This window comes from Tasmannia lanceolata, unplaced genomic scaffold, assembly GCF_043159265.1.
Source record: "Tasmannia lanceolata isolate RefF3 unplaced genomic scaffold, GAP_Taslan_0.1 ptg000024l, whole genome shotgun sequence".
Lineage (NCBI taxonomy): Eukaryota > Viridiplantae > Streptophyta > Magnoliopsida > Canellales > Winteraceae > Tasmannia > Tasmannia lanceolata.
The window spans coordinates 14,696,108-14,713,749 of NW_027518701.1; the positions used below are offsets into that span (position 1 = coordinate 14,696,108).

The 17,642-nt window shown below is 43.8% G+C and overlaps 1 protein-coding gene across 1 annotated transcript in view; it reads right to left on the minus strand.

The window, feature by feature from the left end:
• Positions 1-889: 889 nt before the first annotated feature.
• Positions 890-17,642, minus strand: part of LOC143857117 (1-aminocyclopropane-1-carboxylate oxidase homolog 1-like) — a 29,989-nt gene continuing 13,236 nt past the window's right edge. Inside the window, exons 2-3 of the mRNA XM_077367389.1 lie at positions 1,903-2,224; positions 890-1,230 (exon numbers count right to left, since the gene is read on the minus strand). Of these exons, the coding sequence (XP_077223504.1) occupies positions 979-1,230; positions 1,903-2,224 (574 nt within the window). The 3' untranslated portion in view covers positions 890-978. The remainder of the gene's footprint in view (positions 1,231-1,902; positions 2,225-17,642) is intronic.

Here is a 17,642-nt window from a genome sequence, read left to right on the forward strand (position 1 = left end):
TCAAAATCAAATCCAGAATCATGTATTGGCATTTTATCTTTATCTTTCTAGTATCTGTACCTTTTACTTTTCAGTAGCTGTAGCTCTAACTCGGATTGAAGAAGCAATGGATTCATCTTACCGGTGAGTCTCTCTCTTTAGTTCGTATTATCCCTCGTACTGGTGCTGGGTCTGTACTTGTTTTGTTTGTTTGGTTTGAGTCGGATGGTTTGTCGACTCCGAGGGTCTTCCACGCCCTGTGCCGGAGGGGGGCAACCCCAATTCTTCACTCTCGAATTCCTTTTGTTTTGTTTCCACATTGCGTAAGTGGATAAATGCCGCACTTCCTACGTGAAAAGTCCTTTCTATCTGTGTGAAGGCAGTGGAAGCCAAGGAAGAAGTGGCATTCCCCTCTTCTTCTCAATCGCCTAAAATCCAGTACCAAGAGACGGAAAGGTTCCGGTCTTCATACCACCCCTTTTGATTTTAATTTTGGATCCTTGCCTTGGAGGGAGGCTAGCACGCTGCACCTACACGCATGCACGCACACCCGGACAGAAGGAGGGCCAAAAGCTGCCAGCAAAATCATTGTACCGCATCACACTACTTCCACACGAAGGGTGATCAAGTTGATGAATTTTGTTGGCCATCACATGTTCGGCTTTTATTGCCCTTAGTCCACCCCTTTTAGATGATTTTAGACTTTTACGCAACTACAATGAAAAAGACGCCCATTATGATGTCTTTAACCCATTGATTTTTCCACACCTCAAACTTGCAAATGAGATGACCCTTTGGCATTGGACTTGGACCCATTGGGTCACTGTGATGGTCCGACAGATCAACGGCCCGATGGGATCATCTTGCTGGGTATATCTCTTTCAGATTATAGCTACGAAAATGTTAACTCAAAGACCATCTTATAGCAATCTTAAATCAACAACAAATATAGTCACTTCTACAAAATCTATCATGAAAAATATCTGATACTTATTTATATCACAGCCTAAAATAGTCAAGGGCAGAATTTCCATCAAGACCTTTTGAGTTGTAATATTGATTGAAGTCCTTCAGTGTAGTGTCCCTGTATTTAGGGAGATTCTCATTCGATAGCAGTTCCTTGATAGGCCCGTAGAGTTTTCCACCTGAGTCAAAATGAGTAGTGAAAAAACATGCGACCGATATCCTTGGCCCAACTCTGTGTGCGAGCACCCTATGCTCAATGCTTTTGAGCTTGTCATTAGACATAAGCTGAATGAATATCACAATAGAACCAATAATAAAAGTTAGATGATAGTACTAAAACAGGACAAGCCAACTCAAAACTGGGCGACTCCTTAAAAATTGGCCGAGCTGGCTGAGTAAACAGAAAATCAAAGGAAATGATATATGCGCCCCTTTTACTTACTTTGATAGCCCCTCTCATGTAAAAGAGTAGTCATAAATTTGAAACAACCAATTACTCCAAAAAATGGTGTTCTAGAATCTTTTATACTTTAACACTCCCCCTCACGTGTGGCCCCTCATTTTACAATTGGCCTACACGTGCCACATGTGGCCCATCTTTTGGGTTGGCCATTAGATGTGGAATTTTAATATCAATGAGTTTTGAACAGAAGACCATTGCTCTGATACCATGTGAAACAATCTATTACTCCAAAAGCTTAAGCTATTGGACATGGTGTTATTTAATCTTTTATGATTTAAGAATAAATACACTTGAGTAGGGCTGCCCCTTTTCCTTTCTCTTCAACAAAGGGCGGATCAAGTGAAAACTTTAGCAGTAGATACTCATGGTTGCTCATCCGATCTGTTCTTGATCACCAGGCAAATCCACCAATTTTTTGGATGGAATTTTGAGCAAAAAAGGTTAAAAGGGCTGCATAGTTCAAAAGTGGTGCAATTTGCATGATGCAAGCATACCTGTAGAAGATCTCCAATGTTCACTACTAAAGCTCCCTTCACCGGGGAAACATCGACCCATTGGTTTTGATGAAGAACTTGAAGGCCACCGATATTATCTTGTAGAAGGATAGTGAAGAAATCAGGATCAGAATGCTTGCTAGTACCGAGTGTAAGCTCCGGCTGTGGGCACGGCGGATAATAATGAGAGAGAAGGACTTGGCCTTTAGCACAACCCATGTCTTTGAGGTAATTAGAATTAAGCCGAAGAGCCTCTGCAAGTAACTCCAGTAGGGTATCTCCTAATTTCGAAACATTTTTCGAGTAGTTCATTATCTCCTCCCTGCAAATTAAACACACGCGTGTGTCAACCAAATTAAAACACTCATAAGGCCATGTTTCGCTACCATGAAAGCCTATTCTATTAAAAGCATAAAATACTAAATAAAACACCTTCTCCAACAGCTTAAGCTTTTGGAGTAATTCGGAGTTTCACATGGCATGAGCAAAGGTCCTGCGTTCAAAACTACCTGTTGTTAAAAATCTACATGTGATGGCCAAACCAAAAGAGGGGTCACAAGTGCCATGTGTAGGCCAACCCTAAAAAGAAGGCTATGTGTGAGGTCCAACAGCTTAAGCTTTTGGAGTAATTGGTGGTTTCACATATTCAATGGAATATTTGTAGTGCCGGTTTCGAAACTTTGGTAATTTCGGCCATATCTAATATTAATTTACTTTTTTCTTTTTTAATAAAAAAAGTATTTGAAGTACGAAATTTCGGCCTAAATGACCGAAATTACCGATTGCGTACTGCTAGTGAAGAATCTACCAAAACCATTGTCTACTGCCTTGTAAATAATTTACTAAGTAAAAAGGGAATCGTTGCCAACTTCCAAGTAAAAAAAGGAATCATTGCCTACTGCCTAGTGAAGAATCTACCAAACCTATGCTTCCCATGCCAACTACGAAGTAAGAAATTCCAAATTTCCAACAATTTTGCTGAAATTTCGTTGAAATTCACCGAAATTTCGTTAAATTTGTCGAAATTCTATACCTCAGTGTAAGTAATCAAATTTCAATCGAAATTAACAAAATTCAGACCGAAATTCTCAAAATTTCGGCTAAATAAAGTACCGTTTCGGGTATGCTCTGTTTCAGTATTGGTGCCGACCGAAACCCGAAATTTCAGATTTCGGTCGAAATTTAAAACCATGGATGGAGATACTTGAGAGCATGGGAGTGTGGGGAGGATGAAAAGGTCCAGAGAAAATAAAATACCAATTCTAAATACGTTTTTTCGTTTCAATCGGTTTTGGGATTTTTTATGCAATCTCTACTCCAGCCCACTCAATTCTATCCATCTCCTTCTCAACCCCTCACATAGTGAGCTCCTGAGCATTCCATAGAATAATTTTTCATGGTTTCCAAATTGGGCTCGTTCTATTTACATTTGTATACAAAAAATATTTGAGGATCACAACCCTCCCAATTGAGGCCTTTTATGTGTCAAATGACTTGAAATGTTGCACCAACCTGCCCAACAACTTGAACAATTGTCTACATGCTGTTATTGACAGCCCATATTCAAATGAGATCAAGTGAACAGTTCAATTCAATCAAATTGGGCTCGTGCTATATACATTTTTTGAATTTTAGAGAGCGTAAAAGGATCATGCATGAAAAAGTCATACCCAATGACATTAAATGAGGAATGCAACTTGGTACGGGACAAGTCGGATATCAGCCAAGTTGGAGGGAGATTTTATATAGAAAAGAAAAAAGAAGTTTGATGCAATATTTAAGGAATTTAAGAGTTAAACATTTTGAACATTTTATTTACTATTTAATTACTAACTAGAAAATATCTTTTCTTTTAGACAAGAAAAAGCCATTTAAGTAATTCTAAACGCGCACTTAGGGCGTGTTTGGTAACCATAAAAAAATTCAAGGAATGTTTGTTAGGAAGAGTAGAGAGGGCTAGTGAGACAGATCTCAGAGTCCGTGGATGAGGGGTAAGGGTGTCAATTTTGGCTCGGGCTTGGAGGCTCGCTCGAGCTCGGCTCGAAGAATGCTCGGCTCGAATCCTTAACGAGCCGAGCCGGCTCACCAGGCGGCTCGGCTCGTTAAGGCTCGTTAAGAATTTAATATATTTAAATATATATATTATATATTAATTTATACATTAAAAGGGTTGTCCAGGGAGTGAAAGGGGGGGGGGGGGCAAAATATGTCACTTCATTTTTGGAACCCCATTTGTTACTAGGACCACCCCCCATAGTGTAAAAAAAGTAGTCAAATTACACTAGTAGGGCTGTCCAGGGAAGATGAGGGGTGTGAACATAATATAACCCGAGCTCGGTAAGGCTCGCGAGCCTGGCCGAGCCTGACCGAGCCGAGCCGAGCCTGGCCAAGCTCGGCTCGTTTACACCCCTAATGAGGGGAACATGTGATGGAGTTGATAAACAAAGAAATTAAAATCCGTTTTAAAGTTGGAATTTTGTTTTCCCTGTTTTGTAACCCCATGCCATGCTTCCTCACTCGCAAGCCCCCCTCATATATTTATGTCACTCCTGCCTCCATGTCTCTCTTAGACTAGGCAATAAAACCTTGCATGAATGGTTGCCAAAAATGCCCTTAAAGTAACTACAACCACAAAGGGCAGTGACCCCCCCCCCCCCCCCCCACGCCAAAACATTTTTCATGAGAGTGTTTCACTGCGCGAGGATAAATTCACCACTTTTAACCGGGGGTATCACTGCCGCAATTAAAATAGGCTACTGCTGTTGCAACAACAATGTTTTGATAATTGTACTAACTCATCTTGACTGTCATTATATAAATAGTTGTCAAAGGTTATTGCAGTTCAAAAAAAGCTCTCAGAAGCCAATTAAAAAGGAAAAGATAATATGCGTTTGTACAATTATCAAAACATGGTAGTGTCAATATCAAATTCTTAAAATAAACCTAAAAATTATAATTTTAGAATTGATTAGCATTTTTGTTGGCAAGATTGGCTTAAGAGAAAATCCCCTGCTCCCAGGAATTAGGTCAGCTTGGTTGCACAAAAAAATGGGATTTTATAGGAAAATTAAAGAAGACAAAAGATAATTTATCATTACAGTTGGGTAGATTCTTTAGCTCATTTTGAAGTACTTTGCTTAAATTTTTTTATGACACATAATATGCAAATATTATTTTTTGAGGAAATGATATCCGCACAACCATTTTTTATAATTGCACAAACTCTTCTTGTCATTTATATTTGAAGTGTTGTTAAGGGTTAGTTCCCAAAAAGCTTATACAAAGTGATTAAAAAGTAAAAGACAAGCTGCCTTTCTGCAATAATTAAATAATGGTTGTCCTGATATCATTTCCCTATTTTTTTTGTTAAGGATTTTTCCTACCCGTTTTGCTTTATTTTTTTTAGCTCAAGGTTTCCCATGGGTTTAACTAGTCACTTTTTTTTTTTTTTTATACTAAAAAACCTTTTTTTATCAATCTTTATGGACTAATGTGTTGCCTTGTAGTATTGTGCCTTACACAGGAATTTCATATGTCAATCCAAAGACTAGCACATTAGCACAATACAACACAACACAGAAGCTTGAGAATCAAAATGCCAAAAGAACCAAATGAGCCAGTACAAACAATGAAGACATCATCTTTGGAAGATGTCTAAGTCAAGAGCTCAAGTTAAGGATCCCACAAGCATGCCTTACACAATGCCAAGAGGACCTTGGAGTTGAATTTTTCATTGGTGACCTTCTCAAGCATTCAAAGTAAAGATTCCAATCAAGAAGAAAAGTCACATGGACCAAAGCTATCTCAAGTGTTCACTCAAGAACAAGAGCCCATGAAGATCTCTGAAGCCAACGCAATCAGGGAGTTAAAGTATTTTAAATTTTCTAGATTGTATTGTGATGGGGGTGTAAAAAGATCTTCCAATCATGAGCTGACATGCCGCTCAACAAAAGGCACCATCTAGTCAAGGGCAATAACGTAATTGCCACCTAGAAAGGGAAAGCTTTAGTAAAAACCCTATCCTACCACAGGCTAACCCATGTCCAAGGCTATAGGGAAGGGATAAAGTTTGACCTAATCAAAGGCTAACACCTGTCCACCAGGGGTAAAAGGGTAATCCAGTACCTAAGCCTCTACTATAAATAGCCTGTGAGAATCCCTAGGTAGGGGGCCGAATCCCAAAAATTTATTCTTCACTCCTTTACTCTCCTCATTTGGTGCAGTCACTAACTTAAGCATCGGAGGGCCTATCTGAAGATACCACTCCGGGTCGGTCATCTGACCGTGTGCTCTTCTGTGTAGGACTTGATATCTTTGCCAAATCAGCTACCAGAGTGTTCCAAATCAGCCCTTCTGTCACTACCATATCCTGTTACAGATTTTGACCGTAACAGATTGGCGCCCTCCGTGGGACAAAACTAAAAGTCGTTCTAAGTCTCAAGAAAAAATGGCAGGACGAAATACTGCCCGAGTTATCTCTAGTCGAGCAATTAAACCTGCATCGCAGCACGCCTCTCAAAGCGTACGAATCGTGTCGCAAGTTGTCGTCCCCCTAACGACAGCAGAGCGAAGCCCAGCTCATTCAGAACACCCTACTCCCACTTCAGCGCCTACCTCCGAAATCCAAACCCTCTTCTAGCAAATGACCACGGTAGTCGATCAGTTCAAGAACCTGATTCAGCAGGTCCCTCAACAGCATCTCCCAGAGGTTTTCCAACCTCCACGAGAAAGACAAAATCCCCAGGCGGAAGAGCTTGTCCCTCTCCATCGTGATCAGACCCACCACTCTTCATCTAGGCGAGTCCATCATTCCAGAACGAAACACACACAATCAGATCACCATCACCGGTCCCAATCGCGTTCAACGCATCGGCGCCGAACTAAGGATGATCGTGCTGAGCAAGCGAAATCCCGGCATCATAGAAGGAGCTCAGAAAGCCATTCGGATTCAGCAGCGAGTCCCACTGTGGAAAGGGGAAACAAACAAGCTAACCAGATGGAGAAAAGAACCAATCATGTGCTGCGAAAATTCGAAGAAATAGACCACCGAATTGAAGAGTTAGCCAAGGATCATAACCGACCTACTCTACGGCCATTCTTCAGCAAGCCTCCCTTCACGGACAGAGTGCTCCATGCATCGACCCCTAGAGGGTTCAAGATGCCTCTGATTCCGCAGTACGATGGAACCACTGACCCGGTAGATCATTTGGAGACATTCAGAAATATGATGCTCCTCCACGGCGCTTCGGGGGGCTTCCTTTGCAGAGCTTTTCCAACTACCCTAACAGGGGCCGCAAGAGATTGGTATTCGCGTCTAAAACTGAACTCCATTGACACTTTTGAAGAATTTGGGGAAGATCTAATTCGACACTTCATGAGCAGCCGAAGACTGCTGCCTCATTGATGGCCCTGAGGCAAGGGGATGCTGAATCCCTAAAAGCGTTTGTGAGCTGGTTCAATAAGGAGGTCCTACAGGTCCCAAACCTAGATCCCTCGGCCGCCACAAATGCACTCCTCGCAGGGGCAAGATCCAATGAATTCCAACGAGCTGTAGCTCGCAGAAACTTGTGGTCCCTAGCAGACCTTATGGCTGGCGCTGAAGAGTATATCTTCATCGAGGAAACTCTGGCCGCCCTAAATTTGAACCATAATAGAACCTCAGAAGAAGAGAAAAACCCTACGAAGCAGCGTAGGGATGACAAACCGCAGAGGAAAGAAAGGAGCCCTCAGAGGAGAGGAGAACTACACACCTCTTAACACATCTAGAACCCGAATATTGGCCACAATCAAAGAAGAGGACTTCCTCAGATGGCCGACAAAAATGCTTTCCAAGGGAAACAAGAGGGACAAAACAAAGTAGTGTCGGCTCCACAAAGACCATGGGCACAACATAGATGAGTGCCAACATCTTAAAGAAGAATTTTAATGCTGATAAAGAGGGGACATCTAAGGAAGTATCTGAAGGAGGACAATGGCAGACGGGATCCCCGAGAAAGGAGTCCTCAGAACAAAAGAAGTCCTCAATGACCTCAATCGCCAATGGCTCGTCACGAGTCTCCTGCCCCTAGAAGCCCGTAGGCAGAAACGCAACGATCTCAACCCACAGGAGTTATAAACACGATCATTGGCGGGCCAACGGCAAGAGGAACTTCAGTAGAAGCCCGTAAGGCTTATGCTCGCCAAGTTAACTCCATCCATACCTTTAACAAGAAGAGGAAAGTAGAAAATGAGATTTCATTCTCAGATGCAGATCTGGACAATATAATTCTCCCCCACAATGACGCTCTGGTCATCACCATGCTTGTAGCCAATTGGGAGTTGAAGAAGATCTTAGTGGACAATGGAAGTTCCACGGATATCCTCAATTACCACGCCTTCAAGCAAATGCTGATAGGAGACGATCACCTGAAACCTACAAACTCGGATTTATTCGGGTTCTCAGGAGAGGTGGTCAAGGTACAAGGGCAGATCGAACTCCTAGTCCTCATAGGGGAACCACCCCAACAAGCCTTTGCTATGGTTAATTTCTTGGTAGTGAGGGCCACTTCGGCCTACAACGCTATCCTGAGAAGACCTAGGCAGAATCTCCTCCGTGCCCATCGCATCGGCTTATCACCAGAAAATGAAGTTCATAACGCCAAAGGGTGTAGGGGAGGTCAAAGGAGATCAACCACAATTAAGAGAATGCCATGCTACGATGCTCAAAGGAAAAAATGCGTCAGAGACACTACCGATTTAGTTGCTGGACCTGAGAGATGAGACCCAGATCACAGTCAACGAACCAGTAGAGGACCTCAGGGCGATTTCGTTGTACAATGGCAGCGAGGAGAAGTTGGTCAAAATCGGTTCATCCCTAAGTGGTAACATTCATGAAGAACTCATTCAGTTCTTGAGAGGAAACGCAAACGTCTTCACATGGACCCCGCCGATATGCCTGGAATAGATCCCGAGGTCAGCATGCACAGACTCAGTGTAGACCCAATTTGCAAGCCAGTAAAGCAGAAGAGAAGACATTTCGCCCCTGAAAGACAACAGGTAATCAGAGAAGAAGTCGAGAAGCTGTTGAAGGCTGACTTCATCTGAAAAATTAGGTACCCCGAATGGCTTGCCAATGTCGTTATGGTAAAAAAGGCCAATGGGAAGTGGAGAATTTGCATAGATTTTACTGACCTGAACAAAGCTTGTCCAAAAGATAGTTATCCACTCCCCAAAATTGATCAGCTCATAAATACTACTTCGAGCCATGAGTTGTTAAGCTTCATGGATGCCTTTTCTAGGTACAACTAAATACGGATGTATGAGGCAGACATACCCAAGACCTCCTTCATAACGGACCAAGGGATATACTGTTACCGTGTGATGCCCTTTGGCCTGAAAAACACGGGAGAAACATCCCAGAGGCTTGTCAACAAGCTTTTCAGAGAACAGATCTGGCGAAACATAAAAGTCTATGTCGACAATATGTTAGTTAAGAGCAAGGAAGCTTCTGATCACTTATCCGACCTAAGGGAAACATTTCAGGTCCTGAGGAAGTACAACATTAAGCTCATCCCAACCAAATGCACGTTCGGTGTCGCAGTAGAAAAGTTCTTCGGGTTCATGGTTAGCCAGAGATGAATCGAAGCGAACCAGGAGAAAATCTGAGCTGCTATGGAACTGGCTCCACCAACTACCATCCGGAAAATACAAAGATTTACTGTAATGATGGTCGCTTTAGGGCGTTTTGTTTCGAAATCGGTAGAAAAGTGCCTCCCCTTTTTTAGAGCGATCAAGGGAGTCAAAACTGCCCCCTGGACACCAGAATTTCTAGCAGCGTTTGAGGAGCTAAAACGATACCTCGCCTCCCCTCCATTGCTGTCCAAACCAGAGCCCGGAGAAGAGTTAAGCCTATACCTATCGGTAAGTCATGTAGCATTGGAAGCTATATTGACTCGAGAAGAGTGAAATCAACAAAAACCAATCTATTACGTCAGCAAAGTCTTACATGAAGCCAAAACCCGATATCATAGACTGGAAAATTTTGCATACGCACTCATCATGGCCGCCATAAAGCTGAGGCTGTATTTTCAGGCGCACATCATCAAGGTCATGTAGACACCTAATTTTGTCAAGGTGGTACTAATGATAGGTGTCGCGAGCAAGAACCTTATGACGAGTCCTAGAGCACCAGTTTGGTTTCTCTAAATCTCTTTTTAGGATACTTTCAGAAGAAAATGATTTCTGAAAGCCTGTTTTTACGTAGCACCTGCCTTTTCGGCAAACCAAAAGCCTGTCTTTACACAGCACGTGCCTTTTACGGTATAAACAGGTAAGCCCGTTTGTACACGTCATCTTAATCGGTAAGTTAACTTTGAGTTGAAAACTTCATTTTCACTCAAAGGACATTGTGTTTCCCGAAAGCGAGCGATATTAAGTTCATTGAAAAGTCCCCAGAATGAGGAATCCAACGGATCTGACCGCGTGTGAATCGGAATTCAATCGGAGGAGTTACGGACATTCGAAACTCATTGATAAAAGACAAAAAATCATATTTTTCGAGAACGGAGAAAAGATGAAACATAGCGCCTCTCGAGAGATGATGTCACCCAGGTGATGTCACCTGGGTGACTGACCGTGTGTGAATCGGAATTCAATCGGAGGAGTTACGGACATTCGAAACTCATTGATAAAAGACAAAAAATCATATTTTTCGAGAACGGAGAAAAGACGAAACATAACACCTCTCGAGAGATGATGTCACCTGGGTGACACCAAATTTCGCATGGGGCGCCCCTGGTGAAATTTGGTCGAAATGACCAGCAAATACCCCCCCCCCCCCAAACCCTATAAATAGGGAGGGGATAAGGTTTTTTTTCATCTCTTATATCTCTCTCCCCTTTTTTGTGTTATATACACCCCCTTCTGTGCATTTCCAACCCAAATACCCCTCTGAATTTCAAAAACCCTAGTTTATTTGCTTTCTAGAAAAGAGAAAGTAGAGACACTCTAGGTAGCTCAGACTGGGCATCAGCATTCTGTAGAAATTCCGAAGGTTCGAAGTGACATCCTTCAAATAGTGCCATTGTTCTGTCGAATTTCGCAGGAACACGAGTTATTTCTTGATAATAGCGTCGTTGTTCTGCCGAAATCTTGTCAACTCCGGAGCCCCTTTCCAAAACAGCGTCATTACGCCACCGATTTCTCGGCAGCTTCAGAAAACCCTTTTTCCAAATTGCGTCGTTATGCCGCCGATTTCTCTGCAACATTAGAACCCCCTTTCATCAACACAGCGCTGTTACGCTGCCGAAATCTCGGCAACTTTAGAGCTCCTCTCTTCCAAACAGCGCGGTTACGCTGCCCAATTCTCTACAAATTCTGTTCAAATTACATTTATTTACCTGCTTTATGTAATTTCCTTTACAAAGTAAGGTACGAGTTGGTGACATCATAAGATCTCCGGCTCACATTGCCCTCAGAACTTATGATATAAATCCCTCTACCTTTCTTTTACTTAACGTAATTTCATTTACAAATTAAGGTACAAGGTGGTGACATAAGATCTCCGGCTCACATTGCCATAAGAACTTATGATATAAACCCCTCTACCTTTCTTTTACTTTCCGCACTGTCTTTTCCGTTAGATTTGCTAACCTGATTGGGATGAGTTGCGAGATCATTCGGGACTCATTCTATAACATACGATCTCAATCAAGATAATTACCGCTTATTTTCGGTCTTTTGTAAATTCACTTTATTTACATCCTGGAATTAAGCGTAATCTAAACAAAGGATAATAAAAGACAAGTTATCCTGGTCAAAATTCTTTGAAAAATACCAATCTAAGTTAAGAGACCGGATTCGTTCGAGCAAGAGGGGTGCCTAACACCTTCCCTGATTGTAACCATAACATTTACCCAGATATCTGTAAGGACCATGCCTTAAACAAACAGAGAAAAATATAAGGTTCTAGGCCCAGAGCAAAAGAACCCCCTTGGTTACTGTTCTTTCAATAAAATTCGAGTACTACTACTCATTTCCTTGAAAGAACAGGCACGGGTACTAGGCCCTAACCTAGGTGGCAACTCTAAGTTTCTCTTTCTTGCGAAGTTAGGATTTCGGTCCCGAGTCCGCAAGAAATGCAGATCAAGTAAACACTCCCTGAAAATCCGATGTGGTGATCCCCTGCCGTCCTGCGGGCGAGGGAAAAAATCGGCTCCCACAGGTCATGACTGATCAACCGTTCTGACAAATCTTCCACAAGCCGGACATGTCGAGTCGCCTTGTGAGGTGGGCAGTGGAACTTAGCGAGTTCGATATCCAGTATCTGCCAAGGCCGGCGATAAAGGCCCAAGTATTTGCAGACATTGTCGTCGAATGCACCATACTTACATCTATGGCAGAAAAGACGATTCAACCTCCGGGTGGAGAAGGCACAACTACATCTGGAGAACAAAGCCAAGAAGAAACGATTCAACCTCAAGGTGGAGAAAGCACAACTACATCCGGGGGCCGAGCCAAGAAGAAGGGAGTCAACTCCCGGGTGTAGCAAGCACAACTACATCCGAGGGGCAGAGCCTAGGAGAAATGTTTCAGCATCCGGAAAGAAAGAACACAAATGCACCCATGAGCGAGAAATCAAAGGAAAAACAACCAAGCAACAGTGAAAAGGATGTAGCTGAAGAACCAGATCCGTTGGATGGCGAATCGCTATGGGAACTATATGTGGACGGATCTTCTAATTCACACGGGAGGCTTCACAATAGATTACGCCGTAAGATTCGGCTTCAGCGCGTCAAATAATGAAGCCGAATACAAAGCCCTCCTCGCCGGAATGAACCTATAAATCCAGGTACCCGCTCAAAGGCTAAGAGCTTATAGCGACTACCAACTGGTCGTCAGTCAGGTGCAAGGGGCTTACGAAGTACGCGACGCGTGAATGAGTAAGTACCTGGTCAGAATTCAACACCTCATCAAGAAGTTCAAAAGTTTCGAAATCATATGGGTCCCGAGAACGGAAAAGGGAAGGCGGATGTACCCTCCAGGCTAGCCGCCTCCAGATACACTGCCTTAGGACGTATACACATGGAGTTATTAAAGAAAGTATTGAAAGTGAGATCGTAGAAGTAATGCAGATTGATCACAAGCCATGCTGGATGGACGAAGTCGTCCATTACTTACAGAATGGAAATCTGCCCGAAGAAAGGAAAGAGGCGCGAAGGGTGGTCCAAAGGTCAGCCAGGTTTTCCTTCGATGGTGAAAACCTATATAAAAGATCTTACACCCTCTCGTACATAACATGCCTCCGACCAACCGACGCCGCGTACACCTTGCAAGGAACACATGAAGGGATTTGTGGTTAACATTTGGGCGGTAAGGCGTTGGCTCTGAAAGTATTGTTGAGAGGGCTGTACTGGCCAACTTTGAGAAAAGACGTAATAGACCTTGTCAAAAAATGCGAAAGATGTCAAAAGTTCTCTCCTGCCAGCCACCAACCAGTCGTGTCCATGACGCCCATCATCAGCCCACTCCCCTTCGCAGTTTGGGGGACGGACATCCTGGGACCCTTTCCGCCGGCCCCCGGAGGGTGTGAATTTGTTGTAGTCTCAATAGACTACTTTGCAAAGTGCGTGGAGGCTGAACCTTTGGCCAAAATTACCGAACAAAACGTATAGACATTCTTCTGGAAATCGGTAGTTTGCCAGTTCAGAATTCCACAAGTCTTGATAACTGACAATGGGAAGCAATTTGATAGCAGGAAGTTCAAAAAATTCTGCTTAGATCTCAAAATTGAACAACGGTTCACCCCAATGGCTCACCCCAAAACGAATGCGCAAACGGAAGTCACCAATAGGATCCTCCTACAAGGGATCAAGAAAAGATTGGATGAAAAAGGAGGACGGTGGGCCGATGAACCATACCCCGTCCTATGGGCGTACCGCACCACCCCACGCACTACAACTGAGGAATCCCCCTTCAACTTGACTTTTGGGATAGAAGTTATAATCCCCGTTGGCATCGGTGTCCCCTCTCCTCGGCTGACCAGCTTTGACGAGCAGCGCAACGGAGACGAACTCCGCATGAATCTGGACTTATTGGAAGAAATCCGTGAAGACTCTCAGATTCAAGTCGCAACCTACAAGCAAAGAGTATCTAACTATCATGACTCCAAGATCTGCCTAAGGGAGCAATGCGTGGGTGACTTGGTCTTGAGGAAGGCAGCGGTTTCGCAGCCCAAGAAGGTAGGCAAAATCACCCCTACTTGGGAGGGGTCGTACTAAGTAATACAAAGCCTCCGATCAGGCAGCTATAGGTTGGAGATCGTTGATGAGAACCAGCTCCCCCACGTGTGGAACTCAAAAATCTAAGGAGATACTATCAGTAGCTTGGAACTCCATGAATTTTGTGAACAAAAAAAAAAGAAATTGTATACAAAATCACGAAAAGAAAGCAAAAGCTAGTAGCGATGTAATCCCTTCAGAATTTTACAGCTCTAATGAAATTATTACGATAGTTTACAACCCCTCTATCATTTCCATACAGCTCTCGGGTAAATTTGATATGGTTCACCTCGGTTTTCCCAAGAAAGACTAGAAGCATACTTCTGGTCGGGAACTAAGGCCAGGGTAGATAGCCAAATCCCTAACAAAAAAACCAAGTCCTTCAGCTCGGGTAAATTTGATATGGTTCACCTCGGTTTTCCCAAGAAAGACCAGAAGCACACTTCTGGTCAGGAACTAAGACCAGGCTAGATAACCAAATCCCTAATAAAAAAAACATAGTCCTTCAGCTCGGGTTAAACTCGGGTTAAACTGACAAGGTTCGCCCAGGTCTTCCCAAAAGAGACTGTCGGGAATTACGACAGAGGTAAATAACGAAGCCTCGGGTAACCAAATTCCTGTCCGGCTCGGGATGAGTAAAACTGAATTCTTGCCCGACTCGGGATGGTCTTACGGGCACAGATCGCAGCCAAAATCATAATCAAACAAAAGAATCTTAAGCAAAAGCAGTAAGAAACGAACTTAGACACTTCTCATTCCAAAATGCCTTAAAAGGCGATGTACAAAAAATGGCCCCGAGGGTCAAAATGAAAATTACAAAAACCAACCAAACATGAAATATAGAGGATGATCGGTGGAAAGTGGAATCTCAAGGATCGGCATCAATGACCTCCTAATCACCATCATGAGTAGAAGGATTCTCGACGGGAGGTGAGCCTTGTTCGCCCTCCTGATCGCCTTCTGCCTGTACAGACAGGAGTATGTCGTCGAGATATTTCTCCTGGACGTGAACTGTGCACTCGTCAAAGCCCTCCTTAATGATTCAGTAGCAAGGTCAACGAGCTCTTCCTCCTTCGCCTTCACTATGGCTTCCAATTTGGCCTGAGACCTCTCCCTCAGCCGATCACAAGAGCTAATGGCCATTGCGGTCAAGTCTTTCTGCACCCTCAGCTCCTCAGTAAGGCGCTCGATCTCAGCATCCCTATCATTGATAGTCTAACCTAGGCTGACCTTGTTCTTCTCCAACTTCTCGATCTGAAGATTTGACTTTGATATCATTCTGGAAAAATTGTTGCACTCCTCTGCCATGTCGCTCCAATAGAAGCCAAGCCAAAAAAACCCCGCAAAGCAAAATGAGTGCCTCCACCGAGAAACAGTCCACGAACTATCAACAAACGAATTCCAATAAAAGGTAAAAGGTTACTGGTATAAGAGGCCAAAGGAGGTTGTCTCGGCCGTCTCGTGATTTTCATTAAGGATGCAAAGCCTATCATTGCATAAACGGCTCTTCACGATAATCTCGCGAGACACCCTGCTATCAGTAAAACCGTTGTCCCCCTTTTGCACCCCACAGTTCGGGCAAAAGACATCGTTGGCCCCAGACTGAACAGAAGGTGCCACTTCCTGTCCGGCCGCTGAACTGCCACCACCGGTCCGACCGGTCTGACTGACTGGAGTCTCTTCTACGACCTTCGCAGATTTGGACACCTTGCTGCCCTTATCAGCCAAAACGGACTTTCCTTTGTCCTGAGCGGAGGGCAGAGTTGACTCTGGGGCTTTCCTCTTCTGACCACCCTTCCCTTGAATGTTCAAGCGCACCCTATCCAGAGCTGATTGCTTATGCATCTCTACGAGTCAAAGCAAATGAACAAGTAAGAGAGATCGGTCTGACAATTGTGAAGGCACATTAAATAAAGTGAGTCAGATCGGAGGTACGAAAACAACTACACACATCCTAAAGACACCTACGTGCTCAGGTTCTAGCACTAACTCCGATCTCAACCAGAACCTCCTCTTTGGAGAACTCAGAGCAATGAATGAGGCCCTTTTGGCGAACCTCCTCGCAGATCATTTCGAAAGTCACCTCGTTCTCACCCTCTAAAGAAGGTTTGCGACTCATCACCTTGGTATTCACAAAGGACCAGTTCGTAGGAACCGGCAATCTCTCTTCAGAGTCACCCATACTCACATAAAGGAATCTATTTTTCCAACCATGAATTGAGGTCGGAATTCCGGTGATCATCTTCACCTCTGGCCGTTGACTAATGTAAATCCAACCTCATGATTGGTGCCTCTTCAAATGAGCACATCTCTGGAACAAAGTCAGAGACAGATTCCTGGTGTAGTCAGAACCGTGCCAAGTATATGAAGCCGACCAGAGTTCTCTAGGAGTTCGGTGCCACTTGAGTTGGGGCCAAACCATAAAATCTTAACACTTCGGTGATGAAAGAATTGATGGGAAATCTAAAGCCGGCCTTCAAGGCCTCCTCGTATACACAAACATCAATACTATCATTGCTCGCACGGTCCCCCTCAATGGCCGCCCTCAAGACAAACCGATCAGGAATACAATATTGGTCCCTAACATCGCCGAGACAAGAAGCATCCAGGACGTTCTCCTCTTGAGCTACGGCGGTCCCTTCTCTGGGATCGGCTTCCATCTTGGCCGTAGCCACGATATCAACCGCCCTGCTTTCCCCGAAGGAGGTAGAGGTCCTCAAGTCGAGTCCCCTCGACTAGCCATGGCCTGGCCCTGCCTACGATTTGAATCGGGCCTCGTCCTCCCGGGCGAACTGGAACCAGTTTCACCCAAGGAGGAAGTTTCTCCCGATGACGAACCGGAACTAGACTCTATATTAGAACTACTACACATTAAGGAAAAAGGAAGAAATGTAACACAAAGAGACGAACTGAAGGAGATTACCTATCTAAAAGGTAAGAGCCCGAGCTCAAACGCCAGTGATCGTCAACGAACCGAGCAGAAAAGACCACACTACATTGACGGAGCGAAATAGAAAAAGCAAATGGCAAGTGAAGAAATGAGGCTTCGAGGCACCTTTTATAGATGTATCTGCCAGGCGACCGTTCGTGTCTGTGACTCACATCTAGCCACACGGCAGAACATTAATGAGAGGGCATGAAATACGAAGAGACATGACGTTTCAAAAAAAATCAGAAGGTGAAACTATTTTCGGGAGACGGAAAAACTACCAAGTAAAGTAGCCCGTCTTAAAGATGAGATCGTCTGAAGTCGTTCAGGATATAGTGCAATCCGCTAAACAACAAAGATGAGATCATTGAAGCCATTCAGGATATAGCACAATCCGCTAAACAACAAAGACGAGATCGTCTGAAGCCGTTCAGGATATAGCGCAATCTGCTAAACAACAAAAATGAGATCGCCTGAAGCCGTTCAGGATATAGCGCAATTCGCTAAACAACAAATATGAGATCGTCTGAAGCCATTCAGGATATAACGCAATC